General features: G+C 40.2%; 1 protein-coding gene across 1 annotated transcript; it reads left to right on the top strand.

Annotated features, from left to right (window-relative positions):
• Positions 1-1,658: 1,658 nt before the first annotated feature.
• On the top strand, positions 1,659-13,838 carry LOC130167257 (globoside alpha-1,3-N-acetylgalactosaminyltransferase 1-like). Its single transcript, XM_056373254.1, has 11 exons — positions 1,659-1,801; positions 6,659-6,700; positions 6,886-6,996; positions 7,893-7,925; positions 9,216-9,350; positions 9,537-9,645; positions 10,131-10,244; positions 10,447-10,563; positions 10,783-10,913; positions 11,172-11,249; positions 12,028-13,838. Exons 1-11 carry the CDS (start codon positions 1,737-1,739, stop codon positions 12,173-12,175), a joined length of 1,083 nt encoding a protein of 360 aa, XP_056229229.1. The 5' UTR covers positions 1,659-1,736; the 3' UTR covers positions 12,176-13,838.
• Positions 13,839-16,645: the final 2,807 nt, after the last annotated feature.

The raw sequence follows: 16,645 nt of genomic DNA on the forward strand, positions 1-16,645 counted from the left end.
AGTTGATGTGCCGGGCCAACAGGGCGGGAACATAACCATGGGTGCTGCTATCTCTGAGAATGGTGTGTTAAAGCATATTCCCTTTATTGGGCCAAACAATACGGAGCGTCTTGTCACCTTTTTAGACACTCTCTACAGGGATCTCATCCCTGAACAAGACAGGGGTCAGATTGGAGATGACTTGCCAAAGTACGTGATAGTTTGGGACAATGTCAGTTTCCATCGCTCCAACATCATCAGGCAATGGTTTGCGACCCACAACAGGATGCTGATGGAGTTCCTCTCACCCTACTCCCCATTCCTTAACCCCATTGAGGAATTTTTCTCAGCATGGAGATGGAAAGTTAATGATCGCCAGCCACATACACAGATGACCCTTCTGGCTGCCATGGTTACAGCGTGTGATGACATCACAGCAGACGCCTGCAGAGGCTGGATAAGACACTCTAAAAGATTCTTTCCACGCTGCATCACAAGAGAAGATATTCGTCGTGATGTGGATGAGAATTTGTGGCCCAACAGACAGGAAGGTCAGGAGGTGTAGGAAGACTGCACTGTAATTCCTACAGCGCTGCATGTACAGTTTTCCCTAAGGAGATTGTCCTATGTTCACATTTCTACTTTTGTTTTTTTCTTTGTGCTATGCAGTGCTGTCTTTTTCCTTTCTGTATCACAATGACAAAGTCTGTCAACAAATACAGTACAAACAGTAAAAGCGTAAATGTGAATCTTGTCCAGTCTCTTGCAATCAATCTCCCACATACACTAAGGTGTAACTTACAATTTACAATAATTGTCATCAAAACTTTAGCCACAGTTTACATCAGAACATCCCTCCAGAGTAAACTGTTATATTGACAACACGACTAAGCAATTTGACTCTTATCCGTACACAATAACACAAGGACTTGTCATCTGATGGCAGTGACATGTTCATTGACACAGATATTTACTTTTGAGAGATGAACTAAGGATTTTGAGCAAGAGACTGGCTTTTGCAGGTAATCCATGGTGTTTTGCTATTTGTACGAATTGTGTTCTAACCCGGAAACATGAGCGATCTCTCCAAACATCTAATAAAAGCGTTTTCCACCGCCGAGCTCGTGGTTCATCTGTCGTGGCTCCAGGTGTGTTCTGTAGCTGCAGCCTGGAGCCTGAACACAGAGTTAACTGAATTACATGAACACGGGTTGAAGATAAAAAACTAACCATTAGCCACAGGACTCCTGCAGGTTAAGGATTGCTGAAAATGTGTCAGCCTCTCTGCCAGATGTAATGAAATTCGCGTTCCTAAAATATTGCATTCACAAATGAGTTTCTGTGTGTTATTATCTTATTATTCCATCTGATTTGACATTTATGTGTTTTGACATGTTTTATGTTCATTTCATGGCTTTGTTGCACAACTAGCTCAGCTGGTTTGCTCTCTATTCCCACACGTCCAACAAGGACAATTAGCCAAGACCATAATCCATAAAGCTGCTGTAATATTGTACCAACATGCACTGAGTACATTATTCCTCTGGCTTTATCTTTACTTGCCATTACTGCAACTTCCTGACTATGATGTCTGACACTTAGCCCCTCCCCCCCCTCCCCCCTCCCCCCCCTCCCCCCTCTCCCTTAGAGCTGCATAGTTTCTCTTCAGGCAGAGCCCCACCTGTGCAGAGGAGGGCTTCATTGAAACAGCCTGGTTCGACAGTAGTCTGTAAGTAATCCGGAGAATTACTAGAAATATGATACGCTCCATTTCCAGGACTCATTTTATCTGCTGTGGTGCCTTTCTTCTCATCCTTTTGGGGTAAGTCTTCCACCTATAATAATAAGAGTTGTTGTTTTTACCACTCTGAAAATGGTAGTAGTTGTGAATTGTATGTTTAAGGCTTCAGCGTTTACATGTGTTCATCTGAAGTGACTGACAAGTGAGGGACGTCACTCAAGCTTTTGTTGAGAGAAAAAATCATACAAGTAGTGTTTGAGTGAAACTGAATTATAATAAAGAGGCACGTTTATAATGACATGCACCAAGGAGGTTATGTTTGCTTGTTTGTTAGAAGGATTATGAAAAAACTAACAAACATGAGGGAGGAGACGTAGGCGTGTCGACCAGACGGTTCGCTTGTTGTTTCTTAACTACAAGAACATTTTCCGTGTTGTGTTGAACTGCTGCAGATCACACGTACGAGTGTGTTCACTCACTGATAATACCAGCTCTGTCTCCACATACAGTTTGCAGGTTACTTGAATGTTGGTTTTCTTTTCGTTGTAAATGAATCTCTATCTATATTTATATGTTTCATGTCTGTGTCTTATTCAGAACTGAACTGAAAGGTGTGTTTTCTGTAATGTCCATAGTGTAGCTGCCATCAGAGATAGTCATACAAGTTCATTTAATAATTTAAGTTAAAAATTAGAATAATTTTATGTTTGGATAAAAATATTTATTTCGTGTATTAACATGATTATTAGTTAGAATAAAACATACATGAAAAGGAGCTGTGTAATATTTGATAGTGTTCTTTGCGTTGTTGTGGGTTGGGTTTTTGGTGAGTTGCGCACTGAGCAGGTGCACGGGTAAGATAGACACATAGACTGTAGATAAAAACATGAACACTACCTGGCTGTACCTGTCATAGGCCGCTGCCCATAAAAGACTGATTGAATGCTGAACTAAAAGACGTTTCATAAAAAGTGTTTATGTTGTGACAAAAGACTGGAAGTCAAATAATGTTTAGTTTAGTTAAGAAAAGAAAAACCCCATAAAATATAAATAAATACAGTAAATATTTATTTATGTTTAAAAATGACTTATAATTATAGTTTTATATAACTTTAGAATGAACAAATTAATTACAATGTACAGATATTATAAATATATGTGAAATATCAGTTCATTTCAACTATAGGACTTTTTCACCGCAGACATTTTGACATGTCACAGTAAAAAAAAACACGAGTAAATCATTGAATCAATGATTAATGGCTGAATTCCATTTAGCTGCTTTAGTTTCAGAATTTATTCTCTTGAGGAGTTCTCAAGATGTTGCATTCACAAGGCCAATATCATGTTTTGTGAGGTCACTGTGACCTTGACCTTTGACCTTTAGCCAACAAAATCTCATCAGTTGGAATGTGAGTCCAGGTGAACGCTTTTACCAAATTTGAAGAAATTCACTCAAGGCGTTACGGAGATATCGCGATCAAAAAGCCAAAACCGCATTTTGTGAGGTTGCCATGACCTTGACCTTTGACCTCTGACCCCAAAATCTAATCAGTTCATCCTTTAGTCAAAGTGAATTTTTGTGCCAAATTTGAAGATGTTCCTTCAAGGCGTTACTGCGATATCGTGTCCGTGAGAATGAGGCGGACGGACAACTTGAAAACAACATGGCTGCCGCTCTGACTGTTGCCGGCATGGAGGCATAAAACAAGTTACGTGTTGTCGAGGTTTCTAGGGGACAGGAGGGCGGGAATGGCGACGCAAAGCGAAGATCCACTAGTGGACACGCCCACAGTCACACTGTCATGACACATACCATTAAGCCACCATTAATTATTATGAGGATTATTGATTATTATATATGATTATAACTAATCCTAAAGGAAAAACCTCAGAGAGAACAGAGTCACTGAGGGTTTATCAACAGAGTCTCCCTGACGTCACCAGGAAACAACAAAGGAGTGGCTTTACAGAGAGAGGAAGGATTAGTCATGCTGGATTTTAATTTCTCAATGGTGTTAATGTGAATGTTAGATTAAAATTTCAATTTTATCTCTAATTTGGTTGAAAATAAATTTGGTTTCTTTGTTTTTACAGCGGTTCATTTTAAAAAAGAACATCTCTTAATTTGCAGTTCTGACATTTTTTGTAGCATCATTTTATCTCATTGTGTAGCTGCTTTTTTAAAAGCCTAATAAACCTACATTAATGATATTTTTATACTAACAATGAACCAGTTATGTGGTTTATACTAGGTAGAAATAAAATGACTTACATTTACTCTGAGTAAACCTTACTGTATTTTATTCTAAAAAGGGGAAGGAGAGGTAGTTTTGTGATACTCCGCGACTTTCTCTAAATCCAACTTCTCTGCTCGTTCATTCTCTCTGTAAAACAAAACCAGTGTCAAACCGATGCAGAACGTTTTCCCATCCAGCACCCAGCATTGTTTAATTTGCAAATACACTTGCTGAGCACTCTGGGTCGTTATGGTATGAAAATGAGCTGTGGTCAAACCTGACCAGCAAAACCCTGGTCGGGTTACTTTATGGCTGCAATATGAAGACAGTAACATGAGCCGACATGGGCAGGTGCACGAAGCGTGTACGTTCCGCCTGTAAAGCTTAACATGTTTGGATAAGTCATATTTCAACACCACATTCGAAGGTCTTTGTGTTGCACTGTGCGTTGTATGTTTGACAATAGATGTGGACATAAATGAGGCTCTGCATAGAAGCATTCTTTCTAACTACCTGGTAAATCCACCACAGCTCCCTAATGACCCTAAAGTGTTTGTACTTTTCGTGATTTAACATAAAAGATGTCTAACATTGCTTCTCTGTAGAACTGTGTGCAGAGCATTGATTCGCTCAGCCTCGCCACAGACAGGATCTAATTGTATGGAACACTGCACCATTATAATAGCAGTCCACCGAGGTGCAAGTGTGCCTGGTTTTAAAAGAGAATGGGAGATGGCACTCCCATTGGTTTATTGCATATTATCCCTAAATACTATCATGATTAATAACAATAATAATAATGATGTTAATAAACTTTATTTGTATAACACTTTTCATACAAGAAATGTAGCACAAGTGCTTTACAACAAAGAAATTACCTGCACCAAGTGCTTCGCATGAAAAGACATAAAACGAACATAAAACATTGTGAAAAGCATCGATCTACAATGAAAAACATTAAAAACATTATTGTAAAATGAATAAAATAATAAATCATTAAATAGGCAGATATTTAAAGGAAGTGCTGAGCATAAATGTGGTGTAAAGTGCAAATGTCAGAGCTAGTTAAAGGCTAAAGTGAAGATTTGAGCTTTAAAAATACTGGCTTCTCCGATATCTATAGGTATCTATACCTGATACTTGTATGTAGTGTGTTCCACAGCTTTGGGCTGCATCCCCAATTTTCCTCCGCCTGTTGTGGACCTTTCAGTAAAGCAGCAGTAGATGACCTCAGTGTTCTTGAGTTTGGGATGTAGCTTGGTCCTCGCCCATTAAGGCCTTTGGGTATAAGGAGGAGGATCTTGAAATCAATTCGAAATGTAACAGGAAGCCAGTGCAGAGCAGCTGAAACTGGACTAATGTGCTCTCTCCTGGTTAATGGCTGAGCGGCAGAGTTTTGAATTAGATTAATTAAGAGACTAAGTACAACCCTTTTGAACCATGCGTCTGGAGCAGAGACTCTTTTTTTCTGCTGTTAAAATGGCAAAAGTGGATATGGACATGCCCTAAATGCACTTGCACCACGCTGTTAAAATCGAATCCTCTGTCTTGCTGTAAAATATATCCAGTCCACTTAGCGTCTGTTTCATGGCGCTCATCCAAGTTTTCAGTTGTCTTGTTAGGCTAGATTTATGTATTTAGACCTCACAGTCTCTCACACCACAGCAATCCTCTCTTCCACTCATCAACAAACATGGAGGTTTTGCTCAGATCACAAAGGGGAAATGTTGATGTTAAACCAGGTTAACTCATTTACAAGGTTCTCTGGGAGATTTGTGTACTGTCACTGCTCACAGCCACTGGGTGTTATCAAGAGTTAACAGATTTCACTATTAACTATTAAACCAGTTGGTAGTTTGGTGACTCATTGGGAGTCAGACTGGGAGGTGTAGTCTAACTTGACGGGTTTTATATATTGGACGCCTGTCAGCAAAGACAAACACACTATTCAAGACTCTGACTGAACAGGCTTTTCCAAAATCATGAAAAGCCCCTTTTTACCAGGCGAGGCAAAGCAAATGTTTCTGTATAGGACATTATCACACACAGAGGTCATTCAGTGTGTTTAACAGAAATAAAAGAAGCATAAAAATAGAAGTAAAAAGCCCAATAAGAAGAAAACAGCATAAAGACACAGATTATAAAACAGGTACTATCTAATTAAAGTGTAAGATTAAAAGATTAAATGAAGGCAGAGGAGAACACAGCAGTTTCAGCATCTGTCTAAAGGGTGGGGCAGATTGGATCTCCATTGGGGGGCTGGTTCCAGCAGGGGGCAGCATAGACCTGAAAGCCACATCACCCCGTTCAGTTTTAAGTCAAGGCTCCACTGACTGACCAGCTCCTGCTGATCTGAGAGACCTGTTGGCTCATAAACATGGAACATTTCTGAAATATATTAAGGGCCCAGACCATTTAGTGACTTACAGACAATGAGTACAACTTTGAATTGAACTCCCTATCTGACTGGAAACCACAGCACAGACCTGAGAACTGGAGTAACATTCTGTTTTCTTAGTTTGAGTAAGAACCTGAGCAGCAGCATCTGAATAAGCTGTAGCTGTCTAATGGTTTTATTTGATAAACCAGTGAGGAGACCAGTGTAGTTAAAAATAAAAAAATTGAATGGAAAAAAACTGTATTCTTTCATTGTACCCTCATCATGTCTCTGGTTAACTCGTACCTGTTGTCTTCACAGAGCCATCTATGTCTACTCAGGATATCCACCTCTATTCAACAGGTAAGAGATGATGCACCAATTCAAATGCAGTGAAGAAACTATGAAACCAATGAACCACCTCACTGACCAAACCCACAGTAACTCACGAAAGTCTATGAACAGAAAGTATGAAAACAGTGTAAAACTGCACACAATGAAAGGTATTTATTAACTCTGCCACCACCACTCTGTGTTTTCCTTTTCAGCTTTTGCCAGCCATGTGATAATTTCCGTGATCCAGAATTAAAGTTTATAGAGATCAAGGGTTGCCCGGAAAAAGGCAGCTGGAGGATCAGAGACCTAAAAATGGAAACTGGGTGAGATTCCACTTTTCACACAACAGCTGGTTCAAATACAGCTGCCTATTTACACTTGGTGTGACTCTACCTCATATTCTTGTTATAAAACACAGTCTCAACCACTGTGACACAGATAATAAATGGTGCCAGGTCATAAAAGTACCATCATCAAAGAATATGAAGAGGAAAGATGGACGTAGCCTCTTTGATGTCACCCACAGGTTTCTGAAGAGCGATTCTGAAGCTCAGAGTGAGCTGCTCCACCGTCGCCATCTTGGCAGTGTCTGACTCCGTCCCTACCTCCCAGCTAATGCAAAAATGGTCAAACAGGAGAAGCGTGTGGAGATAAGGCTTTGGTGCATATTGGTTTGTGGCAGGCATATGCTCACCCACCTGTCACTCAAAGACGCCACGCCCTCAATCCTCCATAACTTTAGTCCTTAATAAAATATAAACAGGTGAGTTATATAAACAGGTGTCATGAAGGAGGAAATCAGCTCTAGAGACCAAAATAGTTCTTGTACCAGGCTGTAAACATGTTTATTCTGCTGTAAAGTTGGACATTTTAACTTGGGAGTCTATGGGGACTGACTCAGTGTTGGAGCCAGACTCTAGTGGCCATTAGAGGAACTGCAGCCTTTTAGCGCTTTAATTATTCAGCCTTGGAGCTTGATGCTTGAGTCCAAGCCATGAACACTAGTACTCGTGTAATAATGTAGTAATGACTACTGAGTACTCTTGGGTCGGAGCACTGATGCATTGATGCTCGGTCCCATCAAAAGATGGTTTAGCGTCGTGTATTTTCCGTTATCTTTTTGTGCAGTGTTTATCCCTGTATGCACCTATGGCCAAATGAGTTTCCTCTTTTGAATAATAAAATACAATTTGATTTGATTTTTGCTTTTCTCTTCCAGAGTGAAATATGCTCAGCCAAGCACACAGAGAGGGTAAGCTACTGAAAACAGATTTTACATTATTCTACTCTACATTTATACATGACCACCTGGTTGTTGTTTATCACAAATTTAAAGCTAAGTGACTGTGAAGTCACTTTTTCTGAAAGCTGACATTGTTCCTGGAATTGTAGAGCAGTTACCCTAACTTGCTGTGTGTCTATATCCCAGTGAGACCAACAAGCACCGCTGATTATTTGACCTTAATGCTGCTCAAATTATAAGGCAGTAGTTCTCCTTTGCCAAGATAATCCATCCACTTGACAGGTGTGACATATGATTATGCTGATTACACAGCATCATTAATGCATAGGTGTGCCTTAGGCTGGTCACAATGAAAGGTCACTACAAGATGTCGAATTCTGTCACAATGCCACAGCGTACAGTCAGCATGCTGATTGCAGGAATGTCAACCAGAACCTGACGACCACGTAACACCACACTGGCACGAAATTGGCACATACGCCTTCCGTTGAGATCGTTTGAGACTGGCAGCACGAACAGACAATGAGGTTGCTGCCATCCACAAACACCTCAGACAAGCAATCCTCCATGCGCGTCGTCCACACCAGGGTCTGGATCTGACAGCTGACTGGTGTCACAACCGTCTTGTCTGGGCTAACACACATGTCCGAGGGGCCTTTACTTGCTGGAAAACAGTGCTATTCACAGATCCGTCCTGTTTCCGTCTTCACCGTACACATGGAAGATGGCATGACTAGTGACTATTATGCTGATGCCACATTGTACACAGATTGGCCCATGGAGGTGTGATGGTGTGGGCAACCTGTATGCATGACGATATTGGGACAATATTCTGAAACCGGTTGTCCTACTGTAAATCCGCCGTCATCCCCTTACATTCCAGCAGGACAACGTTGCCTGAATTTGTATGCAGCTTCTGGTGGACGAGAATCTAGAGGTTCTCGGGTGGCCTGTATATCTCCCTGATATGTTGTCCATGGAACACCTTCGGGATGTTCTGCATTGTCGTGCGCACCAACGTGTTCCACTTCCTGCTAACTTCTGCCAGCTCTGTGTGGCCCTCCAAGAAGAGTAACACCATTTCGCAGGGTACTATCAACAATCTGGTGAACTCCACACAAAGGAGATATGTTGCACTTGTGAAATCAGACCACTGACCCCCGTGTTGTTTAATGGTCTGTACCACCAGATGTAAACTTCCTGGACAAGTTTTGTCCATTGTTTTCTTCATTCAAAGCTGAATATACTGTAAGTTTCAGATTTGCAGTGTGATGTCTAATACTTCTTTGTTCTCCCCAGACGCACTGATGTGAACGCAGTGACAAACTGGAACGCTCCTCTGGTCTGGGAGGGAACCTTTGACCCTGTGGTTATAGATGCAATCTATAAGAGGCTGGACCCAAGAGTGGCTGTGGTGGTTCTCGCTGTTGGAAAGTAGGTACACAGGATATTATTATTATTATTATTATTATTATTATTATTATTAGGAGTGAGGTTTGACCTGACCCACTGCTCGATGCTGAGATCTAAAACCTTATGAACCTGAAAATGTAAAGCCACCTTATAAATCCTACTTAACATCTATATTGTATTTGTCTTGTCTTCACTCCATCTGTACAGATACACCCGTTTCCTGAAAGGCTTTCTGGAGTCGGCTGAAAAGTACTTTCTTGTTGACTTCCGGGTCACTTACTACATCTTCACAGACAATAAACAAGATGTTCCCAAAGTGAGTTGTTGCTTGTTAATATGTATAAAAGTAGATTTGGGCCTGGCACTGCTAAACGACCCAACATGTACCAGTAAATACTACAAAATAAAATTTCTAGTCACTTTGTACGTTTATTTTGCTCTCAGTGTTTCCTAAGAGAGAGGGTCAGTCTAGCTCTGTTGTTACTGTCACCAACAGTGGTCCATTGTGCATTGACGTGGCTTGTGTTAATAATGTACAGTAGTTCTTCACTGCACTCCATGATTATACTTTTTCATAGCAGACATTTGCTTAACAGAAAAATCTGGTACCTGAAAAAACTTCTGATAAGATTAACATCTAACCCAGCACGCAAAGCAGAGGGTCAGATAGATCGTTAGTTACACCTCTGTACTGTACAGTAAGTGATAACTGACGATGATAGTTGACAGTAAGTCAATGTTGCTAAAAAATTACAATCAGAATTAGTTTGATTTGTTTTATTTGTTCACCTGACTGATCAGATTGAACTGGGTACGGGCAGGAAGATCACAGTTCTCGATGTCCCTAGTGCCACCCGCTGGCAGGATGTAGTACTGAGCCGGATGAAATGGGCCACCATCGCCATCGACAAACAGGTAAGAAGTGAAATGTGGAGGCTGTATACAGCATGAGAGCTAGTGACACTTTAATCTGGTTATAGTGGCTGTGTTAATTTGTGTGCATAAAATAAAACCCACACATATTGCTTATTGGTTATATTTAATCATTTATTTTAGTTTATCTAATCGATGCTGTTCATAATGATTTTACCCTACATCTCATCTGTCATGATTTCAGATCCGTAATGAAGCAGATTATCTTTTTATGATGGACATCGACAGTATCTTCCACAGCCGCTTCGGAGCAGAGTCCCTCAGCCCGCTATCTGCTGTGCTTCACCGTGGCTACTACAAGGTTTTAATCTTCCTCCTACAGTATTTATCTTCAGTTAATGGAAGTCTTCACTTACTGTCTGTTCTTGTTTGTTTACTTTTGTTTTACCTTTGTGTTGAGCAGTTATTGTTGAATGATATTGTCTTTTTTTCTGATGACCCACAGTATTAACTTCCTTCCCAGGTATCATCCACTGATATCATTTTTAATCCATATTTTATTCAATATGCTTTACCTCAGAAATACAGGAATTATTTTCCATATGAGCGTCGGGGCACGTCCAAGGCGTACATCCCTCCTGATGAAGGAGACTACTATTACACTGCTGCTGTCTGGGGTGGATACCTGGAGGAAATGTACAAGCTAGTCAAGTAAGCAAAACCAAATTATCCCTCGAGTTATTTTCATGGTGTTTCAAGTGTTTCAAGACAATGAATAATGGAAAGACACAGTAATGATAGGCCAGAGCAAGAGGGGACAATATGGTAAGATTTTAGATACTGCCTTTGAAATCCGTCATATTTTTAAAACTGTTAGTCAGGATTCAGAGTCTTTCTGACATTTTGTTCCATAGGTTGTTTCTGTCATTACTCTCTTGTCTCAGAGTTGTACCTCTTTTATTTTATCAGGTACTGTTACATTCAGTCGGAGGAGGATGCCAAGAATAACATTGAAGCTGTGTGGCAGGAAGAGAGTTACCTCAACAGGTACAGTGTTACAGATCATCCCCTCCTGTTTTCCACATAAATTCCTTTGTTTCTCTGTTGTTGTTGTTGTTTGTCAGAACTGAACATGCTGCTAATACTCACACAATACACTCGCACGGTTGTTTTTGTGTTCCTGGAAATGGATCGTCCATGTTTTTCATGACACGCATGATAAAATGCAAATATGTTTTTGAATGAATAAAGCGTTACATTCATTAACAGCTAGAAAGTCGACAGGAGGCAGGCTGGGGTGGATTGCGGGCGTAGAAAGTGCACAACCTTCAGACCAGAGGCCTGGGTTCAATTCCAGACTTTGGTCTGTGGTTATATTTAGGCAATAAAAGCATTTTGGTTGAAGTTAGTGAAAGATGGTGGTTTAGGATAAATATAAATAGACACATTGTGTCTGAAGTCACTGTGAACTCTCTCTGTTTCAAAGCAGATAAGATCTTAAGTCTTCTTATTTAATGATTTATTATTTCATCCATTATTTTATCTCATTTGCATTAAGGTTTCAATGTTTTTCATTTTAGATCGATGCTTTTACCATGTTTTAATGTTCATTTTATGTCTTTTCATGTGAAGCACTTCTTTGTTGTGAAGCACTTTGTGCAAGATTTCTTGTATGAAAGGTGCTATACATTATTTATTTATTTATTATCATTATTATCATCATTAATAGTTTCCATTTTGTGTACCTGGACACAAACTGGAACTGATTTGTACTTACATTGTGATTTCATGTTTATTTACAGTATTTTCTGTCTCTGTCACGCAGGTACCTGTTGTACAACAAACCAACCAAGGTGCTGTCTCCAGAGTACTTGTGGTCAGATTACGATCAGGTACCAGCGGACATCAAAGTGGTCAGGATCTCCCAGCTGGTTAAGAATTATGCAGAGGTGCGGCCCAATGGTGGACAGTGACATAGAGTCAATTCAATATTCAGGACATCAAACCTTTCTTAATGATCATTGGAAGAGCTGGTATGCATTGCTTTCCCAAGTAAGGTACAGGTACGATACAATGTGGTGTCATGATGTCTTGTCTTCTAAAGCACTGACATTATCTGAATTCTCAGGGATTAACAGTGTATTACCTTTTTATTGCGTTTCACTTTTCTACCCCTGTGACGACAACGGCCCGGGCCAGATGCATTTTGTTTTCGGGTTGTCCGTTTGTCCCATTCTGGTCAATTTGATGGAATTTGTTTAGATTCAGCACAAATGTTCACTTGGACTCAAAGATGAACTGGTTTAACATATTTTTACATTGCTACATAAATTAACTTAATTATTATTGTTATTATTATTATTAGTTTACTTTTACCTTCATCAGGCCAAAACTACTCTATGTGAGCATGTGTATGTAAACGTAGGTAATCGTACTTTCAGATGAGGTCAAGTGTGATATGTATGGCAGTAACAGAAGGGTGTACGTAAGGGGACGAACAGGACTAGGGGGTGTTCTGCCTATTAAGGATTTTCACACCTTCACTAAACTGACTCCACCCTGACCGAGGAGAGGCACCACTGCATCCTTCAGAGACATGCTGCAGCCTCTGGTTTGAATCTTCGTGGAGAAGGATTCATACTGCAGCGAGACAAACACACCTCAAAGCTTTGCTAGAACTACTTGGAGAACAGGGACGAACAAGGAGTCCCAACCGCCATGGACTTTCCTCCACAGCAAAATAAAGTCTAAAAAAAAAAAAAACAACTTATTTTTGGATTGTTGTATTTGGTTTTTCCTTGTGAATTGAAGACCCCAGGTGACTGACATTAATGGGGAGGGCTGGAAACTGTTGTCAGTATTCCATATACCCTGCCCAAATCTGCATCTATAAATCACGAGCAGAGGTCCCCATCACCCAGATTAGTGATTATCAAAGCCATGCCACCTCAACTTCACATTATAATGAATTATTATGTTGTGAAGAGCAGGTCTGGAGGAGAAGCTCATCAGAGGCTGTACAGGGCAGCGGTCAACAACCTTTTTTGCACCATGGACCAGTTTTGGAAAGACAAATTCTCAGAACCGGTTGTTGTTTGGTTCTTTTAGTTTTAGTAGGTCTAATAATCGGCTCTTACAAAACATAACCATATAATAGGAACACAACAACTGAAACTCACCATGGAGCTGAATAACTGGGAACCCTGAGCGTGATGGTCCCATGTGGGGGTGATGGGACAGAGAGTGACACCTGAAGTGTGCTTCGTATGTCCAGTCTACTCGGTACCGGTCCATGGCCTGATGGTTGGGGACCACTGATGTAGAGGACTGAGTTCAGGTGCTTTGCTCACCTGCAGCAGAAGCCTGGGCACTCTCCTGCAATAGTTGACTGCAAGTGTGTGAGTTCATTCGTTCCTTGGACTTTGCAGTATTTACCTGTGATGTTAAAGTTATGTTGTTAGTTTTGTATCATAACTCTTGATAAGTTTAGATATTTTCTTTGTGTAACTGTAAATTTATATTTTCTGTTTATATAAAAAAACCAGCATCAATTGTTGTCCACCTTCTTGGCCTAGACCCACTACTACCTATACAGTATGAGCCTAAGAGACTGCAATAAATCATAATGGGATGGGATTGGACTTGGTGTCTCATTGTGCCTGACCACTCACCCAGTGCTCAAACATATTACCTGAAAACCAGCTTATCTCCTGGGAGCCTATCTTTCCAACAATTACAAAAAGCATATTTCCTAATGTCATAATTTACACATAAAAGCTCTTTCTTATCTTATATCACGGCTCTCTTTACTCACACTAGCTGCTAGGACAAAAACAAAGCTATGTAACTAAGCTAAGTAACCTGGGCATTTTGAGTACTTTAGGTTCTGAATCCTTTTGTGTTGAAGATAAATTAACTCTTTTTAAAAAGGGACAGAGCTGAAAGAATCCATTTTCAAATTACATTCTTTCAACTTGAAACCAAGCTAATAAACTGGAGACAAAACCTCTCAAGGGTAATACTTTACCCAGAAGCAAGGAGAAAGTAGCTCTAAGGTTTATAATTCCCATTTAATTTGAAAAGTACGATTCTTCATTTCACTTATCCTGTCTTAATGCTTAGTTGTAATTGCTGAGCGACACCTTTGAACAAATGCAGAGACATTTCGAGCTTTCTCGTTCCATTACCATTTAGTGAAGTATTTCCATCTCAGGCTGCCACTTCCTACTAGCAAATCATGCCAACAGCCTCATCGAGCTTTGCTGGCTCTCCCTTGTTGTTCGTTCGGTATTCGAAATGATGCCAAATTTCAGCAGTTACTTTTTTACGGGACTTTTTCCAAGTCTCCCTTTTGAGCAGAAGCTGTCACGTGATGTGATTATCATGGCATCTGTTGAGACATGTTATTTGACAAATTACATTGCTTAGTAAATGTTGTCATCACTTTCATATCATCTTCAACCAGGGGTGACTGAGCTTTCTCTCTTCAGCCCCCAGCCTCTGGAACAACCTTAGATTGACAAGCTCCTTCGCCTCTGTTAAATCCCTTTTACAGACATACAGTATTTTATAGGTGTGCTTTTTCGGGGCACGTACAACCCACGTACTGGCATGTGGCATCAGGAAACTTGGCATAGATGTGTAGGACCACGCAGGCTGGAATGACGACCCAGATTCTGCGACCAAGGAAGCACCAGCTCACAAAGCTCCTATAGGCTAGATACCTGTACTGACTAAAACAACTGGACAGGGCATTTAGTCTTGCAAACATATATCTATGTTGTGTCTCACAATTTTTTATATGGATCCAGTGAATCCTACAGTTTTTTTATTATGACTGATTATAAGTCCTTCATTTGATGTAAATAAATGCTTGATCGTTTCTAAAGAAATGACTCCTCTGAATTCATATATTATATGCACACTATCTGCTGATAGAAGAACTTTACAAATCAAAGAGCAGCTAATCTAATTTATTTGAGGGTGTGTTACTCTATTTGTGGTCTGTTATTAACATTGTAAAATTATGTGCACTGAAGTAAAACAAGACCGCCTAACATCTTTTATTTAGATTGAAACTATATGTTTTTACAAAGAAGCAAAACGTACTGGTGTATTCCTCTCAACTGTAAAGGACCATAGTCAGTGCGGTACATGTTGCAGGCAGAACACAATGAGGCAGAGCGGCTCCAACCCAGGACGGTCTACCATACATAAGAGGTAAGAAGTAAGCTTGGCTACATATCAAGCGCATATAACAGCTAATTTATAACATGTCACTTATTGCATATACTGTGGAGCTTGACAACAGTGTAGTGTAGAAAACTGCAGTTTAGTCTTTGACTTAAGATTAATGTTGCTGTCAGACATGTTTATGCTGATTTACAGCTTTTACTGTAATACACAAAATAAGTTTACTACATAAAGGAAGATGTCATGATGAGCATCTCTGCTAAAACATGGAGAAAAATTAATAAAAATCAAAATGATTTACTTTGTCAGCATCTACATTACACAATTCACAATAGTGCTTATTTACCAAAAGAGCTCCCAGTAATGACGAGACAGTAACAGTTAGCATTAGCTACCTAGCTACATGTTAGTAACTGTGTGCCAGCACACATCAACAAACTGAAAATGTAAAGTCAAAATACACAAAATTGGTTACCAACCATTCAGAAACGTCCTGCTGCAGTTGTAGAGTTTGAACTTCTTCAGCAGCCTCTCCCTCTGGCTCAGATTCTGGATAAAAGTCGTGTGGTTGAACCAAATCGCTACCGACGCCAGGTCGCCGCTCACGGTCATCGTAAACATTAGAGCATGGTGCCAGAAGCCCAAGCCGCATCCCCTTCCGGAGAGGGGCGTGGTCAGGCACAGCTCATTTGCATTTAAAGCTACAGAAACAGCCTGTTCTGAACAGGGCTGAAACAGAGGGGTTTACAGGCATGCTGAAATAAAGGATCGGAGTGGATTTTTTAGCAAGAAGCTTCAAAGACATGTTTTGGGGACCTCTGAGACTTATTCAAACTTGTTGAAAAGGACCATAATATGTCCCCTTTAAACTTTATTTTGGGGCAAAGTCACCAAACATCTTAAAGCACCATTTGACTGGTGATTGTATACATGCAGTGTTGATGACCTGCCGACCATTGAAAGTGAAAATGAGACTCTCCAGTCATTTAGATAAGAGCCTAGTATTGTTAGAAATAAGATAAGGCAGTCCTTTACATTTACATACATTTACTCATTTGGCAGACACTTTTATCCAAAGCAACATCAGTAAAGCTTCAGTGCAGTAGGAACCTTATTGTAAAGATTAAATACTACATATATTTATTAAGTACAAGGAGAGTGTATTAAAGAAGTGCTTAGTAAGCGCAGAGTCCCACAGTGGGGAAATTTGCAATGTTATCAGCGAAGTGGACAGTACAAAAAAGAAACTG

The sequence above is a fragment of the Seriola aureovittata genome, chromosome 1, assembly GCF_021018895.1.
Source record: "Seriola aureovittata isolate HTS-2021-v1 ecotype China chromosome 1, ASM2101889v1, whole genome shotgun sequence".
NCBI classification, from domain to species: Eukaryota; Metazoa; Chordata; class Actinopteri; order Carangiformes; family Carangidae; genus Seriola; species Seriola aureovittata.